Raw genomic sequence first — 23,627 nt, 5'->3', positions numbered from 1 at the left:
AGTGCAGTCAGGCTGCTTATTATGGGGAAGGAGAGTGATTATTCCCCCGGCTTTGCGTAAGCCAGTGCTTAAACAGCTGCATGTAGGACACTGTGGAATGGTCCGCATGAAGGAGATTGCCAGGAGCTTCTTCTGGTGGCCAGGAGTGGATGGCCAAATAGAGGAAAAAGCAAGGATGTGTACCTCATGCCAGCGCATACGTAATGTACCACAACTTGCACCGCTGCACCCATGGGAGTATCCTGAAAAACCATGGCATCGCATTCATGTTGATTTTGCAGGCCCAGTTGAGGAGAAAATGCTGTTGGTGGTCATGGATGCACACAGTAAGTGGCCTGAGGTGGCCATTATGAAATCTACTTCAGCTGAGAAGACCAGTGAGAAGCTGGGAGAAATTTTCAGTAGATTTGGATCACCAGTGCAGCTTGTGTCAGATAATGGCCCCCAATTTACATCCCACGAGATGGCCACATTTCTACTAGCAAATGGTGTACAGCATATCACGTCATCACCCTACCATCCTGCAACAAATGGGTTAGCAGAGAGGTTTGTTCAAACCATGAAACATGCCTTGAAAGCTTCTCTTGGACAGGGCACATTTCATCAACGCCTTCATAGCTTCTTGCTGTGCTATCGTAGTACTCCGCACGCAACTACCAAAGTGTCGCCAGCGTATTTGTTGTTCAACAGAGAGCTCAGAACAAGCTTTGAGCTGCTTAAGCCAGCAACACTCAAAGAAACTGTCTTGCGGCAACAAAAGAGTCAGGTACAGCGAAGGAACCTGCGAGCCAAGGACAGAAACTTTTCAACAGGCTCACCAGTGCTGGCCCGGAACTATGGCAGTGGTCCGAAATGGGTTCCGGCTACTGTGGAGGCCCAGACGGGCCCAGTGTCGTACAAGGTCAAGACTGCTGACAATCTTTCCTGGAGGAGACACACTGATCAGTTGCTGGGTGGAGCCAGCACAGTCACAGATCTTCCTAAATTCACTGATGTCACCGAGCAAATAGACGACACTTCGCCAACTTCAGTAGTCTCCACCACTGAGCCTATTGTGACCTCAAATTGTCCATTTGTTGAAGAACCATCGTCACCGGTTGTTCTGACAGAAAATGGAAACTCAGTAGGTCGCCGGTATCCAGTAAGGGAGCGGCGTCCACCTCAGCGTTTATTGGATTACACTTAGTTAAGGGCTACCCTTATTGCTTCGGGGCAGAATAATCCCCTAAGGGTAAGCTAGGGTCTGAGGTAGTCTACCCTCATTCCCAGGGAAATAGTTGTTATTTTAAATAAGGATTCAACATGAAAGACTCAATGTTCACGTAAAAAAAAAAAAAAAAAAAAAAAAAAAAAAGTCTATGTTATAGATATGTTGAAAAGAGAGACTGCATTTTATAAATTCATGATTTCAGTTGGCACAGTTTAATTTGTAATCTTTGTGTTATACCTCAAAGAGTAAGAGGGGAGGAAATGTTGTGTATTTTGTTAATGCTGTTATTTAACTACATTTCCCATGATGCACATTGTTACATGTGTTTCCGGAAAAAGTTCCGGTGTGTGATCTCTCTCCAACACCTGTGAGTAAACGAGCGGTCACGTTAAGTGTGTGTATGTGTCATCCTTCCCTGCACGCGCCGTTATAATCTCCTAAAAATACACAATAGTATTTATGGGCAAAACAGGCGATGTCGGAATTGTACTGGTCGCTGTTTTGCATGCATACAATGAATTACCACTGAGGACATCCATTGCATTTGTAATATACTGTATAAACTACTACCGTTCAAAAGTTTTAGAAATCTGTAAGATTTTTTAATGTTTTTAAAAGAAGACTGTTCTGCTTAACAAGGCTGCATTTATTTGATCAATAATAGAGTAATATTGTAAAATATTTTGTAAAATGTAATTCATTCCTGTGATCAAAGCTGAATTTTCAGCATCATTACTCCAGTCTTCAGTGTCACATGATCCTTCAGAAATCATTCTAATATGATGATTTGCTGCTCAAAAAACATTTATTACTATTATCAGTGTTGAAAACAGTTGTATACATCTTTTTCAGGATTCTTTGATGAATAGAAAGAATTATAAATGTTTTTAATGAATGTTTAATGAATCCTTGCTGAATAAAATTATTAATTTCTGTCAAAAAATAAATTCTTTCTGACCCCAAACATTTAAACGGTAGTGCATAATATTACAAAAGCTTTCTATTTCAGATATGCTGTTCTTTTTAACTTTCTATTCATCAATAAACTGTTTTAACATTGATAATAATCAGAAACGTGTCTTGAGCATCAAATCAGCATATTAGAATGATTTCTGAAGGATCATGTGACACTGAAGACTGGAGTAATGATGCTGAAAATTCAGCTTTGATCACAGAAATAAATTACATTTTAAAATATATTCAGATATTTTAAATTCTAATAATATTTCACAATATTACTGTATTATTGATCAAATAAATAAAATAAAAACTTATTTTAAAAACATTAAAAAATGTTACCCATCCCAAACTTTTGAACAGTAGTGCATGTACAATTTTTTTATATTATTATTATTATTATTATTTAAACGCTTTTGTGAGAAATTAATACTACCTCCAGTTCACTAGATGGCGCATCGCGCTTCACACGTGACGCATAAAGAGCAGCGAAACAATACAGGAAGAACAGCTGATGACGTTCTTTCCGGCTCCGGTCTCTCAGCAAGAGTAAAGGTAGGCCGAAACAAGAGCCAAAAATCCGTTCAAAATCTTCATCATCTTACTATTTTATGTGTTATTTCAAGCGAATTCCATTTAAATAAACTCCTTATAATGAATATATCTCAGTCTTGAGAAAATATTCAGAGGGGAAATACTATATATAAGGCGGGATGTGTGTCTGCGGCGCGAGAGTGTTTCACGGCTGGTATAAAGTCAACATAGTAACATGAAATGAGAAAATAACATTGAATAAAAGATTTATTAGTGTTGTTGTTGTTGTTACAGAAAAGAAATATATTAAATGCCGAAACCGTTATTAGTGTGAATGCATCTAGGCGTTTAACTGTCGTCGCATAATGTTACTAAAAGTACCATGCTATTACCATGTTTTTTCTTTTAGCCATGGTAAGTTACTAACATGTACATAATACGATACTTTAATATGATAGTCGTGTAATACCATGATATTACCATCACTACTACAGCAGTACTTCCTTGTATGTGGTTCTGCGTTGATTTAGTGATGACAACTGATAGAAATAGTAGGGTGTTTTGAACAATATACCATGGTACTGTTTGTCATATATTATGCAAATGATTCTGTAAGATATACCAATGGTGTTTATGGTAAAACTAAGGTCTCAAATGTTGGCTTAAAAGTTTGTTTCTATATAAATATACATTGAATGCAATGCAAGTCTCATCTGCCAAATGCATAATGTAAATATCATAAAACGTATGAATGCATGTCATGCTCATGATTGTTTTTTTTTTCTCTCGGCAGATGTTGATGCCCAAGAAGAACCGCATTGCTATCTATGAGCTCCTCTTCAAAGAGGGCGTCATGGTGGCCAAAAAAGATGTGCATCTTGCAAAACATCCAGAGCTCGCTGACAAGAACGTACCCAACCTTCACGTGATGAAGGCGATGCAGGTGAGTCCTTCGTTAATGGACCAATCAGTGACTGTGACTGTATATTGTAGGGTTGCAACTAACTGTTATTTTGATAATTGATTAGTTGGCTGATATTTCTTTGATTAATCAGATACTTTTTTTTTTTTTTTTTGAAAAAACACTATTTATTCCTTCAAACAAACGTGGCAGTTGAATGCTATGAAAACATGTGTGTGTATATGCAAAATAGCTATAAAGCAAAAGGACAGTTTAAATCCCTACATTAAAAATGAAGATAATAAAGAAAAACCAAAACCAAAAAAAACGAACTCCGTGTTAACAGTAGGGGTGGGAATCTTTAGTCTTCTCATGATGCGATTCTAAAATGATTCTTGATCTACTTTTTTTCTTAATTATTTTGACAACCTTTTTAAAATAATTACAAGTTGAGAAAATAATTAAAACAATTGTATCTTAAGAATTTTAAACTAATATAACTTCAAAACATACAAGCAAGTAGCAAATAATGAGGAGCAACGAAACAGATTACAAGCAATAAACAAAGAGTGCTTTCAGTATTTAAGATTATCTGAACGTTTTCTTTCTCACGTTTACTGTCATTTCTTTGTTCATAGACAGCGATCTAAGTTGCATTCACACACAGATCTCTTCTGAAATATAATAAGTAATGTGGTTTGTCCTGTCCATTTAATATCTTAAGACACAAATTGGCTGTGTTCAGGCTAACGTTACGTTAATTTTGCGTCATAAAGCCATTTTGAGACGCAAGTACATTAAACCACTTACACGGAGTCGTGCACAGTGGTTTTAAGTACTTGATGTACGTGGTTTAATGTACTTGCGTCTCAAAATGGTTTTATGTCACAAAATTAATGTAACGTTAGCCTAATCAGCCAGTTTTGTCTTAATTTTTTTTTAGAATCGATCTAGAATCATTAGAGAGAGAATCGCGATGCATCGATGGATCGATACTGTTATTATTATTATTTATTTTTTTTTTTTCTCCCACCCCTAGTTAACAGATAAGAGGAATGTTCTGCAGGAACACACATTCACTCTTAAGGCCCCGATATACTTCAAACGAAGTTCTTTTCCATTCTTCGTTTAGTGGTAAAGCGAAGTTTGAAATACGTGAGCAGCGATTATACTGTAATCAGACATCTGACGCCACCCGCACTGCTGAGTGCATTAAGATGAATATGTAAATGTATGTGCTGTGCACTTTCTTCTCAGTAACAAACGCAACAAAAATGAGAAAATGGCAAAGCACATGACAGGGAAAGCCATGTCACAACATTACGCTTATGCATTAGCTTGAAGCTTGAAGAATTCTCATGTTTTGGGCAGCTTAGATCACGTACCTTTCCTGCAGCAGCTCACTTTGTTTCTTCCGCTGTTTTTAGTTACATTTTGTAAATAGAAATGCGTTATTCAGTGCTGTAATTTGATGCAACTAGTGGAAGTTTTCTGTGCACGGAGGGCAGATGCGAAAAATGATATTCGTTGTCCTATGATTTTCATTATCTTCTATTATCGATTCTATATTCCATAGTATATTGAAACACTTTTGCCTTCCCAGTCTCTGAAGTCATGTGGGTACGTGAAAGAGCAGTTTGCTTGGCGCCACTTCTACTGGTACCTGACCAATGAGGGCATCCAGTACCTGCGGGACTTCCTCCACCTGCCCCCGGAGATCGTCCCCGCCACCCTCCGCCGCCAGACCCGCCCAGAGACCGCCAGACCTCGTCCCAAGGGTAAGATGGTCATTGTTTCCTCACCTAAAAAGCTTTTCAAATCGAAACTGGTTATTTTGCACCTTCATGATGTTCCAAACCCATAAACTTGTTTGTTTTCCATGCAATTTTTGTAGAATATCCACATCTTTTCCATTCAATGACATAAAAAGTAGATCATAGAACTCAATCTTTAAAAATCATTACTACTAGAAAGCTATGTTATGTCTTGAATATAGTGCATTGACTAATTTCGCTCCTATTTGGAGTGTGACCTATAAATGGTTGCAAACAAAGCCAGTCCATTTCAAAGACCTTACTAAATCAAACGTGGTGTTTTTCAGGTCTTGAGGGAGAGAGACCGGCTCGTCTGGCCCGTGGTGAGGGAGACAGAGATGCTTACAGGCGGTCTGCAGCTCCACGTACGTACACAATACATACTGTTGACATCAGCGTAATCTTTATCTGTGGCCTCGACGTGCAGCATTGTGTTAAACTAAAACTGTTTGTCCTACAGCCGTCGCTGATAAGAAGGGTGAGGCTGGTGCAGGTGCAGCCACAGAATTCCAGTTTGTAAGTACTGCTGTTTAAATACTATTTAAAATGCATTTTCAGTGTGTGACTTGATTACAAAAATGCAAGCTTGAATAATCCACTTGGGAAATGGAAAAGGTGACACTCACTTTTTGCATGTGCTCCAATTTTTTTTTTTTTCAGAGAGGTGGTTTTGGCCGTGGCCGAGGACAGCAGCCACAGTGATTTTCCACATTATCTGTACAATAAAGTTTCAAAAGTACTTTTGTGTCAGACTCGTTTGTATATTGGTTGCTGGTAATTGTGAATGCATTCAGTGCAATATTCTTTGTTGGTTTAATTTTCTTCCTGTTTTGTGTTTTTGAAGAATCTGTTAAAGGTGCCCTCGAATCAAAAATTGAATTTTCCTTAGCATAGTTGAATAACAAGAGTTCAGTACATGGAAAAGACATGCACTGAGTTTCAAACCCCATTGTTTCCTCCTTCTTATATAAACCTCATTTGTTTAAAATACATCCGGAGAACAGGCGAATCTCAACATAACACCGACTGTTACGTAACAGTCGGGGACTCCGCCCCCAATATTTGCATATGCTCATGATCCAGGCCAGGCGGAACCGCCCAGCGGAATCATCGGAAGTTCTGCAAGCAGAGTGAAGAAACAAGCCAAGCGAGGATAACAGCGAAAATGGCAGATCATGGAAATAAATGTTATGTTCCAGGCTGTGAAGGGGATGTGAAAACTTTTCATAGTCTTCCTCCAGAAAAAAACTGTCAAAAGGCATGGCTGATGTTTATCTATAACCGGATACCGGAACAATTTAACTCAAAGTTGTTAGTTTGCTCTGCCCATTTCACCACGGACAGCTTTTCTAACCTGGGACAATATCAAGCAGGCTTCGCTCAGCGTTTGACACTGAAGAAAGGGGTAATTCCAACTATATTCCCGCAAGCAGTAAGTAGTGCTTTTATCCACATCTTGGCTGTAGAAACTATTTCTGATTAAATGTAAAGTTTCTTAGTGAGCTAACAACATTAACGACCATGTACCCAGTGTTGTCTAGATCTAATGCAAGATGCTAGTACAGTAACAAATAGCAAAGTTTACGTAACTACTATTAATGGTGAGGTTAAAATTTATTACTGTCTTTGTTATATAAATCTATAACATAACCGTAGATACATATGCCAATTCTCTTTTGTCGGATATAATTATAATTTGACCTATATTTAACCAACAACATATTACACCGAAGCTAACTATGTTAGTTTATTTGCTTACAGATAGCTACAGATACTCGATCCTTCTAGCTAACTTTCTACACCGTTCAAACTGAAACGATAGTCATTTGACAAGACATTTAGTCACTTTTTTTCAAATATTTTTATTTTTGAGAACTTGTATGACTTGTATGCGTACACCTGTGGAAAAAGATATTTATAGACGATGTAAGTTTTTGTTACTAATAGCTAAATCGTAATCACACTACGGCAGCTGAGTAGTAAACATGACACTGCTTTTTTGGAATGTCTTCTATGCTTTACTTTGGTTGGCTAAATAAATCAAATTTAAAATCATATCGGTAATGTCAATATATTAGAAACAAATTTTCGTTCGTTGTCAGACATCCCAACCTGCAAAAAGTCATTTCAGGGAGGTACCCCCCCCTAGATTCCGGGAGATTTTAACTAATTTGCGGGCATCAGGGAGCCGCTATCAATATGCGGGAGACTCCCGGAACTTCCGGGAGACTTGGGATGTCTGCGTTGTTTAGAGTTGTTATTGCAAAGTGAAGAAGCTATCATTGTAAAACCATACAGCGACACATTATTACAATTATTTTTTTTTTACAATGCTAAAAACAAAGTTGCAAATACTGACGTTATGAGTTATAGTGTAAAGTTAACGCTATATGCTAGTTCCATTGACGTAACAGTTACGTTTTGCAGGTGCATACTGAAAATAAAGACTAACTTACCACTCAGAAACGTCTATGGCCAATCGCAACAAAATTGGTTGTTCCTCTACATCTGCATCTTCGTCAGAAACAGGCTCAAACATATAAGGTTGAATACCAAAACTCTCCATCGTTCACGCCGTACAGTACAGATTTGTTCGCTATCAGTGTGAGCTACTGGAAGGAGCCGAACAGTGAAACAGCCAATCAGAGCGGAGCACCATATTACTATTCATGAGCCTTCCAAATAAGGCAAAAACAGACCTTTTCATTCTAGGGGCTATTTGTGGGGTTATAAATGGAGCTGTAAAACCATATCTGGACAATTTTCGGCCATAAAAAAGCCACATACCCTCTATGTAGATATCAGGGAACAATTTAAAATGTTTTTTCAAATCACTCAAGGGCACCTTTAAAATATATAGTTGCAAGAAAAAGTATGTGAACCACTTACAGAACCTGAAAATGTGAATAATTTTAACAAAATATGAGAGATCATACAAAATGCATGTTATTTTTTATTTAGTACTGTTCTGAGTAAGATATTTTACAAAAGATGTTTATAGTCCACAAGACATAAAATGCTGAATTTATTAAAATGAAAGTTTGGGAACCATTGGTTCTGTGTGGTTACCTGGGTGATCTTTGACTTTTTTTATTTTGTGATGGTTGTTCATGAGTCTCCTATTTTATCTGAACTGTTAAACTGAGCTGCTGTTCACAAAAATCCTCCAGGTCCTGCAGATTCTTCGCATATTTGAACCCTTTCCAGCAGTGACTGTTATTGAGATAAGACCCGGTGCATTAAGAGCCAGGGGTAAAAACTTTTTGAATTTGAAGATCAAGGTAAATTGTACTTAATTTGTCTTTTGGGAAACATACAAGTATCTTCTGTTGCTTCCGAAGGGCAGTACTAAATGAAAATATTTCAAAATAAAAATGGACTACTTCATCCTGTTCAAAAGTTTTCACCCCCCAGCTCTTAATGCATCGTGTTTCCTTCTGGAGCATCAGTGAATGTTTGAACCTTTTTTAATAGTTGTGTTTGAGTCCCTCAGTTGTCCTTGAAAAGATGGATCTTAAAATCATTCAGTCACTGCTGGAAAGAGTTCAAATATGCAAAAAATCCTTGAAAACTGAAGAACCTGCAGCACCTGGAGGATTTTTCTGAAGAACAGAGCTCAGTTTAACTGCTCAGAACAACCATCACAAAACAAGAAAACAGTCGTAGATCATCAGGTAACCACACACAGTATTGAGAACCAATGGGTAACAAACTTTTGAACAGGGTTATTTGAATAAATTCAGCTAGTTTTTTGGCTTGTGGACTTTATGTAAACATCTTTTATGTAAAATACCTTACTCAGGACAGTACTAAATAAAAAATAACATGCATTTGCACAGATTCTGCATGTGGTTCACATTTTTCTTACAACTGTATATATATATATATATATCTATCTACACGCATACATATTGCCGCTAAAGCGTGACCTTTCAACACTTTCAACAATGTTGCATGAATCAGGAATATGCAGCATACTAAACCATTAAAAATTTGACTTTTGAGGGAACAAACTCACTGAAACCTTGAGGTGAAATACTGGTGTTTATTAGTTGGCACATTTATATTACATTCTCATACTGGTTGATTTCACAATCCCAAAATGAAAAAGCAAAATATTCCAGTGAAGCGTACAGCTGTGGAACTAAAAACGGTCACAGCTTTTGTTTTGAAGCGTTGGGAGATTTCAGTCATAATTACAACATCCCATTTGAACCAATTACATCACGTATACCAGGGCGAACTCTTTTATTCATGTGGCCAAATAAAATGCAATCTACTAAAGTTTACATTCAGAGTCACAAGCAGGGCAAATTTAAGGTGCTTTCCGTGAGATTTTTGTCAAAGGATATGAGTATTTCACATGGTTTTGTACTTCAAATGCAGCAGTTAAGATCTCACATCCTTGTTTTGTAGTATGAGCGTGCTCAGAGAAGGTCATTTACAGCACTGATGTTGGTTAAAGGTGGTTCGGACCACTTCCGCTCAATGCAGAAGTTGTTCTTTTATATGCTGTTGTGCCATTGAGGGGTACATTATTATGGCCGTCATCACATATCAATCAAAAAACAGTCCAGATTAAGTAATACATGCTACACTAAAAGTGAAAGAGAAAGACTTGCAATCAGCTGCAAAATCTATGACATTAGTGTTGATAGATATCGATCAATCAAAGGCATGTAAACGTAAATCACTGAGAAACGTATGTTCATTACTCACTTTGCAGTCAGACTAACAACGCAAAGATGAAATCTTGAATCAGAAATGTACTTAATAAGGACCTTGCATCATAAATGCACTTAAAACTCCTAGAGGAGCGAAACGATGCAGTTCAGTCTCGAGGAAATCAAACTCCCAGCCTAACGTGTACCATATCTATACGTCGCAATCACGAGCACTCGAATTTGACGTTTTGCCTTTTATCTGTACAAGAGCAATGAAAAGACACCAAAACATCTTTCTAACTACAGTGGCTCAAGATTCACAGTATTTTACCAACCGCTGCTTTCCAAGCACTTTACAGAGCGGCATTTCAAAAAAAGGGATGTTTAAACGTTTTTATACACTAAAACAATCTGTGCATGTTGATCAAAATCTTGCAATGTTAAGCATCTAAAGAGTTGTAGATGAAGATGTGGTCACTTCTAAAAGAGGTTTAAACAACCAAAAATATCTCAATATCCAAGATTAAGGCCAGAAAACAATTGTCACAATAATATTAATGGCCAAATCTACTAATGGAAAATGAACCAATTTCAGGGGTCTACTGAAGATCTGTCAAAAGTGTCCTCAAAAACATGATGCGAAACGTGTCCTGTATGTACGCTGCTAGTGCGCACTAGAGCTAGTTTTGTATGTACGCACAGTGCATTAAACTAAAAATATTAACTATGTAATCATCTTCATTCAAACAGCTCTTTAGGTGTCATTTGAGAGCCGTTACGGTATTAACAAAATGTAAACATCTGCTACATAAAAGCGTTTTACTTCCTTAATGTGATGCATTTCGGAGCGGAACAGTATATTCCATAAGAAAAGATAAATGGCTTAATTTCTTCCGAAGATCAATTGCTCATTCTTGATGGCATCTTTTTCCACATGGAATAACATGAACTGAAATTAGTCATGCTCAATAATACATTAAGCACATTAAAAAAGTAAAAAGAATCCATTTTGATTTCACGCGGTTAAGCTTTTGGAAATTGCCAGGTAACGTTACGATAGTTTTTTCAAACAGATTGCATTGAAAATTGAAGTGTATCTTCTTGTGTGGATTTCCAAGCTACTCAATTTCATTGGCCATTCAATCTACTGTGGCACTTCTTGAAGTCAACATTGTATGCACAACCCATTTTACTTCCATATGGTGAGGAATAAAATAAATCTGGAAGCGACTGGATCATGAAAAGTATGCGTTTGCAGTCAAATTGTGCCGGCACAATATGGTGCACTGATGAAACCAGGCAAGTGTATTAAAATGTAAATCGAGTCCATTTTGTTGACGTGCTGACTTCAAAAAGTGCTACAGATAACCATAACAGCACAAAATCATACCGCCATTATATCACAGTTTGCTTAAAGGGGAAGTGTTTCATTTCTGCATCACCAAACAGAACTGCAAAAATAATGTCCAAACAATTCAGTTGCAATTAATTGGTGCTGCTAGTGGCACAAAATGACACACAGGATCCATTGTAGATTTTACAATATTAGATTGAAAAGTCCTTCAAACATCAGCCGATTGGAAAAAATGTTCTGAATTAAAAAGTGTGCGTTTGTAGAATTACGCTCCAGTCTAATCAGGTACTAGAATAAATTAAATGTGTTTTTTGGAGGCCCATAAGTTATTTACAAGATGGCAAGACAAAAAATGGTTAAGTTAAGAGCAACAATTTAACACGAAGTACAGGTTAAACATTCATCTCATCACACAAACTCATTAGACAAATAAATACCAGTGTTCATGCAAAACTATCAAGTTCTCACAGTTCCACCATTCACACGACTAAACGCTCCCCTCACAACCACGGAAATAGAAGCAATGAAACACTCGTTCGCACATACACACGCAGAGGAAATCCAAAGTGTAAAAATACTGAAAGCCACATGCTGACGCACCATGTGTATATTTTTACATCACAACAGTAAAAAGTAGTTCTTGCATTCGTTTAATCGCACACTTGGGCCGCTAAAAGGACGTGGGTCATGGGTTTCATGCAACAGTCCGCATGAAAGGAGAATTAAACAGGGAAAAGCAAAAGTATTACATTTACAAAACATCGTTTCGAATATTCGACCAACACTCGACGCCTTTGCCACCTTCAAAAAGCCTTGGCAAACCGTTGTTTTTGTGTCTTTTTTTAAAGAAAAAGAATGCAAATAAGAACAGAATAATGAAAGTAAGAGCAAGAGTGGTGGAAGCATCCGGAGTGTCTGTGTTTTGTATTAGTTATCTGACATCAGAGACGGAGCTCTGATTAATGCTGTAGGTGGGCGACATGTCTTCGCCTATCGTTGCCACCAGGGGCGTCCCGTTACTGTTCAGACAGCCTTCCTGTAGAGCCGTGAAGTAAGTGGCCTGTACTGGTTTGTGACACTGCAATACTTCTATGGCATCGTCAATTTTGAACCATTCCCGTTTTCTCCCTGTCAAAACAAAAAAGATGGGTTGATGTTAGCCAGCACAATGCAATTGTGTGTGAGTCAATCAAAATCTTTTGATTTTAGGACCTTTCAAGGTTTTACACACTTGCAAATCCCAGTGGCACTCATAAGAATATTCTGATATTAAAGGGTTAATTCACTCAAAAATTAAAATTCTGTGATTAATTACTCACCTTCATGCTGTTCCACACCTGTAGACCTTCGTTCATCTTTAGAACACAAATGAAGATCTTTTTAATGAAATATGAGAGCTTTCTGTCCCTCCATTGACAGCCTATGCAACTACCACTTTCAAGGTCCAGAAAGGTAGTAAAGACATCATTAAAGTAATCCCTGTGACTCCAGTGGTTTAACCTCAATTTTATGAAATGACGCAAATGCTTTGTTTGTGAAAAAAAAAATGTACCACTTAATTAACAAAATATTTATGTCCAAGATATGCCTGCTCTCGTATCAACACAACGTGCATGCGTCATGGTGCGTCGCTTCATAAAATTGAAGATGAACGAAGGTCTTATGGGTTTGGAACGACATGAGGGTGAATAATTAATGACAGAATTTTCATTTTTGGGTGAACTAACCCTTTAAATAGAATTGGGTCTTAATTGAGATACACATGATGTAAATGTTGCTTAAACACTGCCACATGTCTGTGTTAATCTGAATTGCGTGTCATGTGTGCACTTTATTCATTATATACAATGTAAAGAAATATTCTTTCACATATATACACACACACACACATATATATACACATATTGTATGTATATATATATATATATATATATATATATATATATATATATATATATATATATATATATATATTTATTACACACAGGGTTCCCACTCTTTCATGAACACCAGATTCAAGGACTTTAAAGCACTGTTTATTTTATATCAAGCACCTATCAAATTCACATCACATATGGAGGGCCATGAAAGACCTCTTACAGTACTTAACATTTTAATCCTCCTATTGCATTTGCATCCATTTTAACCCGGAAGAGGTACAGAATCATTTGTACATTAATTTTGGAAATATATTAAAACCGTTTGCAGCTTTCTTATCCCTAATGTTAACAATTATTCCATACTAGTTTTGGTTTTCATTTTTTATGAATCATTACTTGAGTAAAAACATTATAATATAGAGAGAATATTATAAAAATACATTTTGCAATTGAGTGAAAAAAAAAAAAAGGATTATATGGATCGTAATTGTGGCTTAAAGTCAGAATATATACAATATATTATAGATATAAGCTTGCAATTCTGAGAAAAAAAAAAAAAAAAATCAGAACTGCAATTTATATATCACAATTCTGACTTTATAAGACACAATTGTGGCTTTATAATCATGCAATTCTGACTTTTTAAAGGGTTAGTTCACCCAAAAATGAAAATTCTGTCATCATTTATTCATTCTCAAGTTTCTTTGTTCTGCTGAACACAAGGAAAGATATTTGGAAAAATGTCAGTAACCAAACAGATCTCGCCCCTACCATAGTAATTATTTTTCCTACTATGGTAGTCAATGGGGGGCGATATCTGTTTGGTTTCAAAACAATATTCCAAAACAAATATACTAGGACTAAGAGGGGCGTGTTATAATTTTCATAAAATTTATTTCAAATTTAATTCAAGCACTTTCAAGGACCAATATTTGTTTTCAAGTACTTTCCAGGCCTTGAATTCATGTGTCTGAAATCCAAGTACTTTCAAGGTGCGTGGGAAATCCTGTATATTATATTATATTATATTATATTATATTATATTATATTATATTATATTATATTATTTTATTATTTATTTATTTATTTATTTATTTATTTATTACACACACACACACACACATCTGAGTACTACGAGAAACAAATGCAAACATCTCCAGTATTTCCACAGAGGAATAACAGGAAAAGAACATGCATTTCTTAGTCTGGTTGATTATTCTACTAGATTATTGACCTTTAACCAGCAAATATTATGCATGTAAAGTGTGGTTGAGGCTGACTCTAGATGTACCGTTCAAATTTGTTTTTAAATAAATGAATACTTTTAATTAGCAAGAATGCATTAAATTGATCAAAGGTGACGGTAGAGACGTTTATAATGTTACAAAAGATTTCTATTTCAAATTAATGCTGTTCTTTTGAACTTTCTATTCATCAAAGAATCCTGAAAAAAACATGTATCAGTTTCTACAAAAATATGAAGCAGCACAACTGCTTTTAACATTGATAATAATCAGAAATGTTTCTTGAGCAGCAAATCATCATATTAGAATGATTTCTGAAGGATCATGTGACACTGAAGACTGGAGTAATGATGCTGAAAATTCAGCTTTGATCACAGGAATAAATTACATTTTACAATATATAAAAAAAAAAAAAAAAAAGTTATTTTAAATTGTAATAATATTTCACAATATTGCTGTTTTACTGTGTATTTGGTGATATTTTAAATATCTTACCAAGCCCAAACTTTGAAGGACAGTGTATTATTCAGAAGTACTAACCAATGTTTACTGAATCCTCCCAATCTTCCAGAACTTCGGTTACAATGAGAACGTAGACATACGTTCTGTGTTTCCTATCCCGATTCTGAGTATAAAAAAAACATTAAAATAGTTATGGCAAGCAGCACAACATTTTAAATGCTTAACAATAATTGTTCAGCTTTTATAGAACACCATGCTTGCTCGTAGTACTTCTACGTACCTCAAATATTCCTACTAGTCTTCCTAAAGTGCCCTTGACACCAGCCTATAAAACAAAGAATTTTAAGAGACAGTCATTATAATGTGAAGTCCTTCAGTTTGCTGACTGACAGTATGTGGGAATCTGACAGCTGATATGTTTTCAGAGGTCAGGAAAAGACAGTTTGTTTTGATGTAGTGGCGAACTCAAGTAGGAACATGAAGGCCTTCTTCAGCCAGTGACAGTCTACACCCATCCTGAGTGATAGCGATCCATCGTGACGCTCTTTAGGCCAAATGTCATGTACACAACATGGTGGCTGACCTCAACTTGAGTAGTTGATTGCCGTCAAACGTGGTCTAAATTTAATCCTGATTATAAAACGGTGGTCCAAATGGCTGAGACCACTAGTGAATATGCTATTACATTTATTTTTAAAATTTAATATACACTACCGTTCAAAAGTTTGGGATTTTTTTTTTTAAAATCTTTTTGAAAGATGTCTCTTATGCTCACCAAATCTGCAAAATTTCAAAACAGCATCATATAAATCTTTTGTGACATTATAAATGTCTTTACTGTCACTTTTGATCAATTTAATGCATTCTTGCTAAATAAAAAGTATTAATTTCTCTCTCTCAAAAATAAACAAATCTTATTGACCCCAAACTTCTGAACGATATAGTGTACCGTTTTATTATTTCAAATGATATAATCAGGATAACAATGTGAGACTCTTTTGCTTTAATGACACTCAGGAAACCTGATGTTCATGATCTCCTGCATCTTAAGCTTCAATGTAAGCAAGGACATCTGACCACCTGTCCAAAGAGTCACATGATCAACAACACTCATTTACTTAAATGTGGTTAGTCACTTAGGAATGCAGAATCTGAAATATTCTATACTAATTTATCATCATCCCATTTCATTTTTCATGTGGTCTTAGACTTCAGGACAATCCCACAAATGTGGTCCCGCTGAACGCTGATGGCATTGTGTCATAGTACGTTTATAGTACGTCCGCGGTCACTCTTGGCTACTGTCTGGTAGTTGAGGTGTGAAGAGCAGCTCTTAATCTGAGTGTAATGCCCTTTAAAACTGTAAGGCGATCGTCACGGCAGAATGAGCAGCATGTTCGCCGTCTGTCAGGTGGCCAGCGAAAGAAAGAGAGTGTGGCAGATCTCAGCTGATGGAACATTATCACTTCTCTTTATGAGAAACCCCATAGGTTAAGTGTCAGCAGAGAGAAAACCTAGAGTTTCCATGTTTGCATGTTGGATCAAGAAAAAAAAAATATGCCAAAACATCAGAGTTACTACAGTTATTGTTAGTATAATGGCTATGCTCAGACTGTAGCCAAATCGATTTTGTTCTCAAATCAGATCTTTTCAGGCAGACTGTCAGCACTATTAATTGCAAGTGACTTTCAAAATGGATGCAGGAAAAATGGAGGTGCATCATCTCGCTCTCTAGGGCCGCACGATTGATCAAAATTAAATTGCATGCGATTTGGCAACTGGCTGCGATTTTTTTAATGCGCTGCTTGTCAGTGAAGCACAGCTCCATCTGAAAGCCAGAGGGCGCTCTCACACAGAAACTCCATTGCTGTAGCTAAATCAACAGAAGATTGAAACACTTTGATTTATTAAACATGTCTAATAAACACACGACTACGACAATTTATGGTATATCAGAGTTCGTCTTAGGTATTTTCATGATAATAAAGTATATTTATAATGCAAAATTAATCGATATAGCCTTTATCACTGTATAGAATACTATGAAATAATTTGTTGTGCGCCTTATTCTGAGTATTTTTGTGTATTATTCTGTGTATATTATTTCAAAGACTCAACTGACATGAAGTGAATTTGGAGTAAAAACATGTTATTAAATGTTGTTTTTTGTTCGAAAAGAGGTTCATAAATGCTTCTCAAGTCTGGAAAGATGTTTGACATGTTGCTTTATCAAATGCACGTTATAAGCGACTCAAACTCACAGTGCTTTCAGATGGAGCAGCATTTACTACTGATCACAAAGCCGTGCTTCACTGACAAACTGTGCATGAAAATAAAATAAATCGCAAGCGGTGCGATTTCATAATCGCACTAAGCCAAACGTTTTAAGAGTGATTTCGGGTTAATTTCCCTGTCAAGTTTCAGGAAAATGCCGAAATCTTTGGACATTTGAACACTATATAAATACTTCTGGCATTTCCGTCACCCGTTTTGACGTTACCATTGTGTGTCTTGTTAAGAGTGACGCAAAAGACAGTCTGAAATGCAATTTGAGCAGCTGAAGCGTCTGAGATGCCTCTGTAAAAATCTGATTGGAATTCCATTTCAAACCACCTCTATATGTGGTTATAATCAGACTTGAAAAAAATCTGATTCCATGTGTGTGTTTTTTTTTTTTTTTTGCTGTCAAAAACCCATCTGGATAAAATCTGGATATGTAAAAACTCTGGCAGTCTGAACATGGTCTAATACATCGGTCAGGCAATTAAAAAGGATTAGTCCACTTTCAAATAAAAATTTCCTGATAATTTACTCACCCCCATGTCATCCAAGATGTTCATGTCTTTCTTTCTTCAGTCGAAAAGAAATGAAGGTTTTTGAGGAAAACATTCCAGGATTTTTCTCCATATAGTGGACTTCAAAGGAGTCCAAACGGTTAAAGGTCAAAATGACAGTTTCAGTGCAGCTTCAAGGGGCTTTGAACGATAACAGACGAGGAATAAGAGTCTTATCTAGCGAAACGATTGGTCATTTTCGAAAAATGTAAATGTATATGCTTTATATAAACAAACGATCGCCTTCCAAGAGCTTGTGCCAAAACCGCATTTCCGTATTCTTCAAAAATCTTATGCCTTCCCTATTGTACTTATGGAACGAACGCAGCGGCAGTTCCATTTTTTCCCATAAGTAGAATAGGGAAGGCGTAGGACAAGCAGCGTAAGCTTTTTGAAGAATACGGAAAGCGGAAGCACTTACAAAGGCGATCATTTGTTTATATAAAGCATATACATTTACATTTTTTTTGAAAATGACTGATCGTTTCGCTAGATAAGACCCTTATTCCTCGTCTGGTATCGTTTAAAGCTCTTTGAAGCTGCACTGAAACTGTAATTTTGACCTTCAACCGTCTGGAGTCCATTGAAGTCCACTATAAGGAGAAAAATCCTGGAATGTTTTCATCAAAAACCTTCATTTCTTTTTGACTGAAGAAAAAGACATGAACATCTTGGATGACATGGGGGTGAGTAAATTATCAGGAAAATTTTATTTGAAAGTGGACTAATCCTTTAATTAGATGGTATTTGGCCATTTTAAAATGATCAGGCCTATTGGTCATTCCACTGAAATTTAAAGCTAGAAATTAAAAATAAGTGTGCATTTAAAGGGTTAGTTTACCCAAAAATGAAAATAATGTCATTTATTAGTCACCCTCATGCCTTTCCACACCCGTAAGACCTTCGTTCATCTTCAGAACACAAATTAAGATATTTTAGTTGAAATCCGATAGCTCCGTGAGGCCTGCATAGCCAGCAATGACATTTCCTCTCTCAAGATCCATAAAGGTACTAAAAACATATTTAAATCGGTTCATGTGAGTACAGTGGTTCAATATTAATATTATAAAGTGACAAGAATATTTTTGATGCGCCAAAAAAACAACTAACAAAAAATAACGACTTGTATACTGATGGCTCTGAAGCTTCCTGAAGCAGTGTTTTGAAATCAGCCATCACTATATAAGTCGTTATTTTGTTTTTTTGGCGCACCAAAAATATTCTCGTTGCTTTATAATATTAATATTGAACCACTGTACTCACATGAACTGATTTAAATATGTTTTTAGTACCTTTATGGAGCTTGAGAGAGGAAATGTCATTGCTCCCTATGAAGGCCTCACGGAGCCATCGGATTTCAACTAAAATATCTTAATTTGTGTTCTGAAGATGAACGAAGGTCCTACGGGTGTAGAACGGCATGAGGGTACGTAATAAATGATATTATTTTCATTTTGGGTGAACATAAATGCTATATTTTATGCACATTGGCCATAAAAACCTATGAAGCACAAGTACTGTAAAATCATAACAAATCAACGAGATCGCCTACAAACGGTGTGTGGAACCTCAATGATCCATTTCCTTTTATAAAACGTTGAGCATGATAATCCTAGAGTGCATGTGCTGAAAAAAAAAAAAAAAAAAAAAAAAAAAAAGTCAAACCTCTTCACAGACTTCTCTGGCAGCAGCTACGCTGGGCTCTTCCTCAGGCTCCATTCCTCCTCCAGGAACGATCCATTTGTCTGGATGTCTGCTGCTGCTCACCAATAACACCTGTGTGGACACATATTACAAGATATCAGCCTATCAAAGTCAGTGACTGAACAATATACCGGACAGGCCAATTAATAATAGGCCATCGTGAAATAATCATTGGCCAGTGCTCATTAAAGGATTAGTTCACTTTCAAATTAAAATTTCCTGATAATTTACTCACCTCCATGTCATCCAAGATGTTCATGTCTTTCTTTCTTCAGTCGAAAAGAAATGAAGGTTTTTGAGGAAAACATTCCAGGATTTTTCTCCATATGGTGGACTTCAATGGAGCCCAAACGGTTGAAGGTCAAAATTACAGTTTACAGCGATCCCAGACGAGAAATAAGGGTCTTATCTAGAGAAACCATCGCTCATTTTCTAAATTTTTTTACATTTTTTATACGTTTTAACCATAAATGCTCATCTTGAACTAGCTCTCTTCTTCTCTATTTGAATTCCAGCACACTTCTAAGTGTATTACTGCCCTCCACGGGTCAAAGTTTGAACTAAATTGTCATATACAATATGCTAGTGCAAGTATATAACAATTAGTTCAAACTTTGACCTGCGGAGGGCAGTAATACACTTAGCAGTGTCTACACTGCTGGAATTCTAATAGAGAAGAAGAAGAAGAAGAGAGCTAGTTCAAAGAAAATGAGTGATGATTTCTCTAGATAAGACTCTTATTCCTCATATTTTGACCTTCAACCGCTTGGACTCCATTGAAGTCCACTATATGGAGAAAAATCCTGTTTTCATCAGAAACCTTAATTTCTTTTTGACTGAAGAAAGAGATCTTGGGTGACATGGGGGTGAGTAAATGATCAGGAAATTTTTATTTGAAAGTGAACTAATCCTTTAACAGAAGCGATGTGTCAGATCAAAATCTGCCGACAATTTTTGAGTAAATATTTCATACAATAGAAGTAATTTCAGCATTTTTGTAAACATCAGGGGTCTCATTTATAAAGATATGTGTAGTATGATCCTAAATGTGAACGTTCAACAGTTTTCCATAATGAACAATTTATAAAAATGGCTGACATAACAAAATTTCCTCTTGTTTTTGCCTTTCTAAATCCTGATTTGTTACTCACATTTTATGTAAAATGAAATCCATGGAATTTGGGATCACATTTGATCTCATGATGTGCATTTAAGAAAAAATTATAATATAAATGCTGCCATTATTTTTAGTCACAACTGGAATTTCTCATTTTACCAATCTGAATTGTGTTTTAAAACAATTGAAGTGGTTTAGTTTATAAAGAGCTATGGTATTAGATGATACATACTATGTTGGAGATGTACCATGGTATTCTTGGAAGTACTGGGAGTATGGGAAAACCATACAGAGCACCAAATTCATATGAATTTCAGTACCATGGTATATTTCAAAACACTTTTACCATCGGATATACCATGGTACTTTTCTTGTTAGTGGTGTTCAAGGAAAAACAATAGCATTACCATGTTTTTTGGACATGGTTACCATAGTACCAGCACACAATAAAGTCTTATCTCAACTGAGATTTAGCACAATCCCACATCAGATGAATGTCAATGAATCAATCAAGCTGTCACCGAGTCGCGCGTTCGCACTGACGCTTCATTGATTACCGCTCGTCGCGTCGTTTAATGCTAGGCCAACTCCGCTAACGAGTCCCGGGCTAACCGCTGATAGCACGCCGCTAACGCGCTGCCAAAGCGTTTGAGATTCACCAGCTGACGCGTTGAGAGGCGCGAGCATCGCGCGCTCTCCCGGCGGCCCGTTCCACCGGCACCGTTACTCACCTCCTGCTCGGTCTCGTTCCTGAAGCACAGGCAGGCGGCCCGCTTCTTGTACCCGTCTCCATCATAGGTGCGCGTTTGGTTCGACTTGAGCTTCATCATCTCGGGCTGGGCGTCACGACTGAGATCGGAACCTGAACCTGCCGCGCGGATAGAGAGGCAAAGTCCGCGAAATGGAAACCCCGCGTGAATCACTGAAAATAGACTCTTCTACGCTTCATTTTTCCAAAGCCGAGCGCATCTCGGAGACAGACGCCATTATCGAAACCGCTACGGGATGTGCGCAACCTGCACGGCGCATACTGATAAAAGGCGCGTTCTAGGTTTTAGAGAATAAGGACTGCGGATATGAAATTGCGCTTAGTAATCTGTTCATTGTATACATGCTATTGTTATTAATTATAAATGTTTTTTATTTGTTTATTTAATTTATTACAGTTACATTAACATTAACAATAGTTGTTATAACAATATTAATTTGATATAAATCGTATTTAATATTAATTAATTTAATAACATTAATTAAAATATTTTACAGAATATACATAATATGATTAATTTATTATAGTTACATTAACATTAACAATAGTTGTTATAACAATATTAATTTGATATAAATCGTATTTAGTATTAATTAATTAATTTAATAACATTAATTAAAATATTTTACAGAATATACATAATATGATAGTTACATTAACATTAACAATAGTTGTTGTAACAATATTAATTTGATATAAATCGTATTTGATATAAATTAATTAAAATATTTTACAGAATATACATAATATGATTAATTTATTATTGATATTTTAGACAATTATTTTAAGAATAATTGTTATAATATTATTAAGTTGATAAAATCAGTATTGATTAAAAGTACACAGTAACTTTGTCTTGGACTCTATACCATCAAATCATTACATAATACTATGTATAACATCTCTCACAATTAAAATAAAAACAAAATCATTATAACCAATAAGTATACAAATAAACAATATTAACAATGACAACTAATTACGAAATATACAGATTAAAACTCTATAAAAATAGATATATCTCCAAAAATATAAACATTACCTCTGCATTTTATTTAGTATTTAAATTGAAGTGGATATATAATATATATATATTTCTCCCAAAATATATCCATTTTACCAACATAATGCCTACCAGACTACTCTATGATTATAGTAACAGTTATTATTGTAAAACATGTAAATGCATAAACAATTTGAAAAAGTATTTTTTATTAAGATCAACACACATTATACATGAACAGTCTATAAATCTAATACACATTTTAGAACTCTAATATTGTATTAATAAAATGTCACACACACAGTACGCCTATATAGGCGTTTACTGCTACACGGACGATCATTGCAGAATAAAGGGTATTTCTACTATTGACATTGTCTTGGGCTTTTGCTGTCTCTTCATGTCACCGTAATACCTGAGGTGAATATTTCAGAATTCTGAAGTTATGAGGACTTGAATGCAGAAAATACAATCCTGAAGTGTTTAAGGAGGATTAATATGGGCCATGATTTAGATTGCACATATATGTATGTATCTCACTCAAGATACCAAGGGAGTATGTAAATCGAACTTTTTAGTGCCCTGAAAAGTTGTACATTTGAATCCTTGAGAACCATAGCTTATTGTCACTGTTGTGATCTGTCATGTACGCAGCCAGATGATTAAATCATAAATATTCCATAAGCACTTGGGTGTGGAAAACCTTGAGCTGATCCCTGTAATGCAAACAGTCCTTTAAGGAATGATGCTGTAAAAAATTAAGTGGGTTGTGTATTTTACATATTGTTGGCAATATTAATACATTTCAGTGTTTGATTTTTAAAGGATTAATTCACTTCATAATGAATATTTCCTTATAATTTACTCACCCCCATGTCATCCAAGATGTTTATGTCTTTCTTTCTTCAGTCGAGGTTTTTGAGGAAAACATTCCAGGATTTTTCTCCATATAGTGGACTTCAACAGTTAACAACGGGTTGAAGGTCCAAATGTCAGTTTCAGTGCAGCTTCAAAGAGCTCTACATGATCCCAGACGAGGAATAACCGTCTTTTCTAGCGAAAAAAATAAAAATGTAAATATTTATTAACCACAAATGCTCATCTTGCACTGCTCTGCGATGCGCCACGCATTACGTAATCGCGTTGGAAAGGTCACGCGTGATGTAGGCGGAAGTACCGC

At 36.0% G+C, this 23,627-nt stretch overlaps 2 protein-coding genes across 3 annotated transcripts; one reads left to right on the top strand and one right to left on the bottom strand.

Moving 5' to 3' along the window:
• The first annotated feature begins 2,600 nt into the window (after positions 1 to 2,600).
• LOC125273642 (40S ribosomal protein S10) lies at positions 2,601 to 6,155 on the top strand. Its single transcript, XM_048199194.1, has 6 exons — positions 2,601 to 2,722; positions 3,495 to 3,644; positions 5,206 to 5,380; positions 5,704 to 5,781; positions 5,877 to 5,932; positions 6,077 to 6,155. Exons 1-6 carry the CDS (start codon positions 2,618 to 2,620, stop codon positions 6,116 to 6,118), a joined length of 606 nt encoding a protein of 201 aa, XP_048055151.1. The 5' UTR covers positions 2,601 to 2,617; the 3' UTR covers positions 6,119 to 6,155.
• Positions 6,156 to 9,441: 3,286 nt separating this feature from the next.
• On the bottom strand, positions 9,442 to 21,715 carry nudt3b (nudix (nucleoside diphosphate linked moiety X)-type motif 3b). 2 transcript variants are annotated; one of them, XM_048199192.1, is made up of 6 exons: positions 21,407 to 21,715; positions 19,520 to 19,630; positions 15,301 to 15,345; positions 15,099 to 15,183; positions 12,754 to 12,789; positions 9,442 to 12,562 (listed from the first exon to the last, which is right to left on the bottom strand). In XM_048199192.1, exons 1-6 carry the CDS (start codon positions 21,503 to 21,505, stop codon positions 12,366 to 12,368), a joined length of 573 nt encoding a protein of 190 aa, XP_048055149.1. In that variant the 5' UTR covers positions 21,506 to 21,715; the 3' UTR covers positions 9,442 to 12,365. The 2 variants fall into 2 exon arrangements, with proteins under 2 accessions (XP_048055149.1, XP_048055150.1); XM_048199193.1 differs by lacking the exon at positions 12,754 to 12,789 and having other exon boundaries at positions 21,407 to 21,712.
• Between the last annotated feature and the right edge of the window lie 1,912 nt (positions 21,716 to 23,627).

The sequence above is a fragment of the Megalobrama amblycephala genome, linkage group LG8 (assembly GCF_018812025.1).
Source record: "Megalobrama amblycephala isolate DHTTF-2021 linkage group LG8, ASM1881202v1, whole genome shotgun sequence".
Taxonomy (NCBI): domain Eukaryota; kingdom Metazoa; phylum Chordata; class Actinopteri; order Cypriniformes; family Xenocyprididae; genus Megalobrama; species Megalobrama amblycephala.
This window is presented reverse-complemented; position numbering and strand designations above follow the sequence as displayed.

What these genes read in the sequence shown, in the direction of transcription:
- nudt3b (XM_048199192.1), bottom strand. Translation starts at nt 21,505, where the DNA reads ATGATGAAGCTCAAGTCGAACCAAACGCGCACCTATGATGGAGACGGG. An exon ending in CCAGAGAAGTCTGTGAAGAG is followed by an intron (nt 15,346 to 19,519) that starts GTTTGACTTTTT and finishes TTTGTTTTATAG; the next exon opens with GCTGGTGTCAAGGGCACTTT. An exon ending in GACTAGTAGGAATATTTGAG is followed by an intron (nt 15,184 to 15,300) that starts GTACGTAGAAGT and finishes TTTTATACTCAG; the next exon opens with AATCGGGATAGGAAACACAG.
- LOC125273642 (XM_048199194.1), top strand. Translation starts at nt 2,618, where the DNA reads ATGGCGCATCGCGCTTCACACGTGACGCATAAAGAGCAGCGAAACAAT. An exon ending in ACGTGATGAAGGCGATGCAG is followed by an intron (nt 3,645 to 5,205) that starts GTGAGTCCTTCG and finishes TTGCCTTCCCAG; the next exon opens with TCTCTGAAGTCATGTGGGTA. An exon ending in CGCCAGACCTCGTCCCAAGG is followed by an intron (nt 5,381 to 5,703) that starts GTAAGATGGTCA and finishes GGTGTTTTTCAG; the next exon opens with GTCTTGAGGGAGAGAGACCG.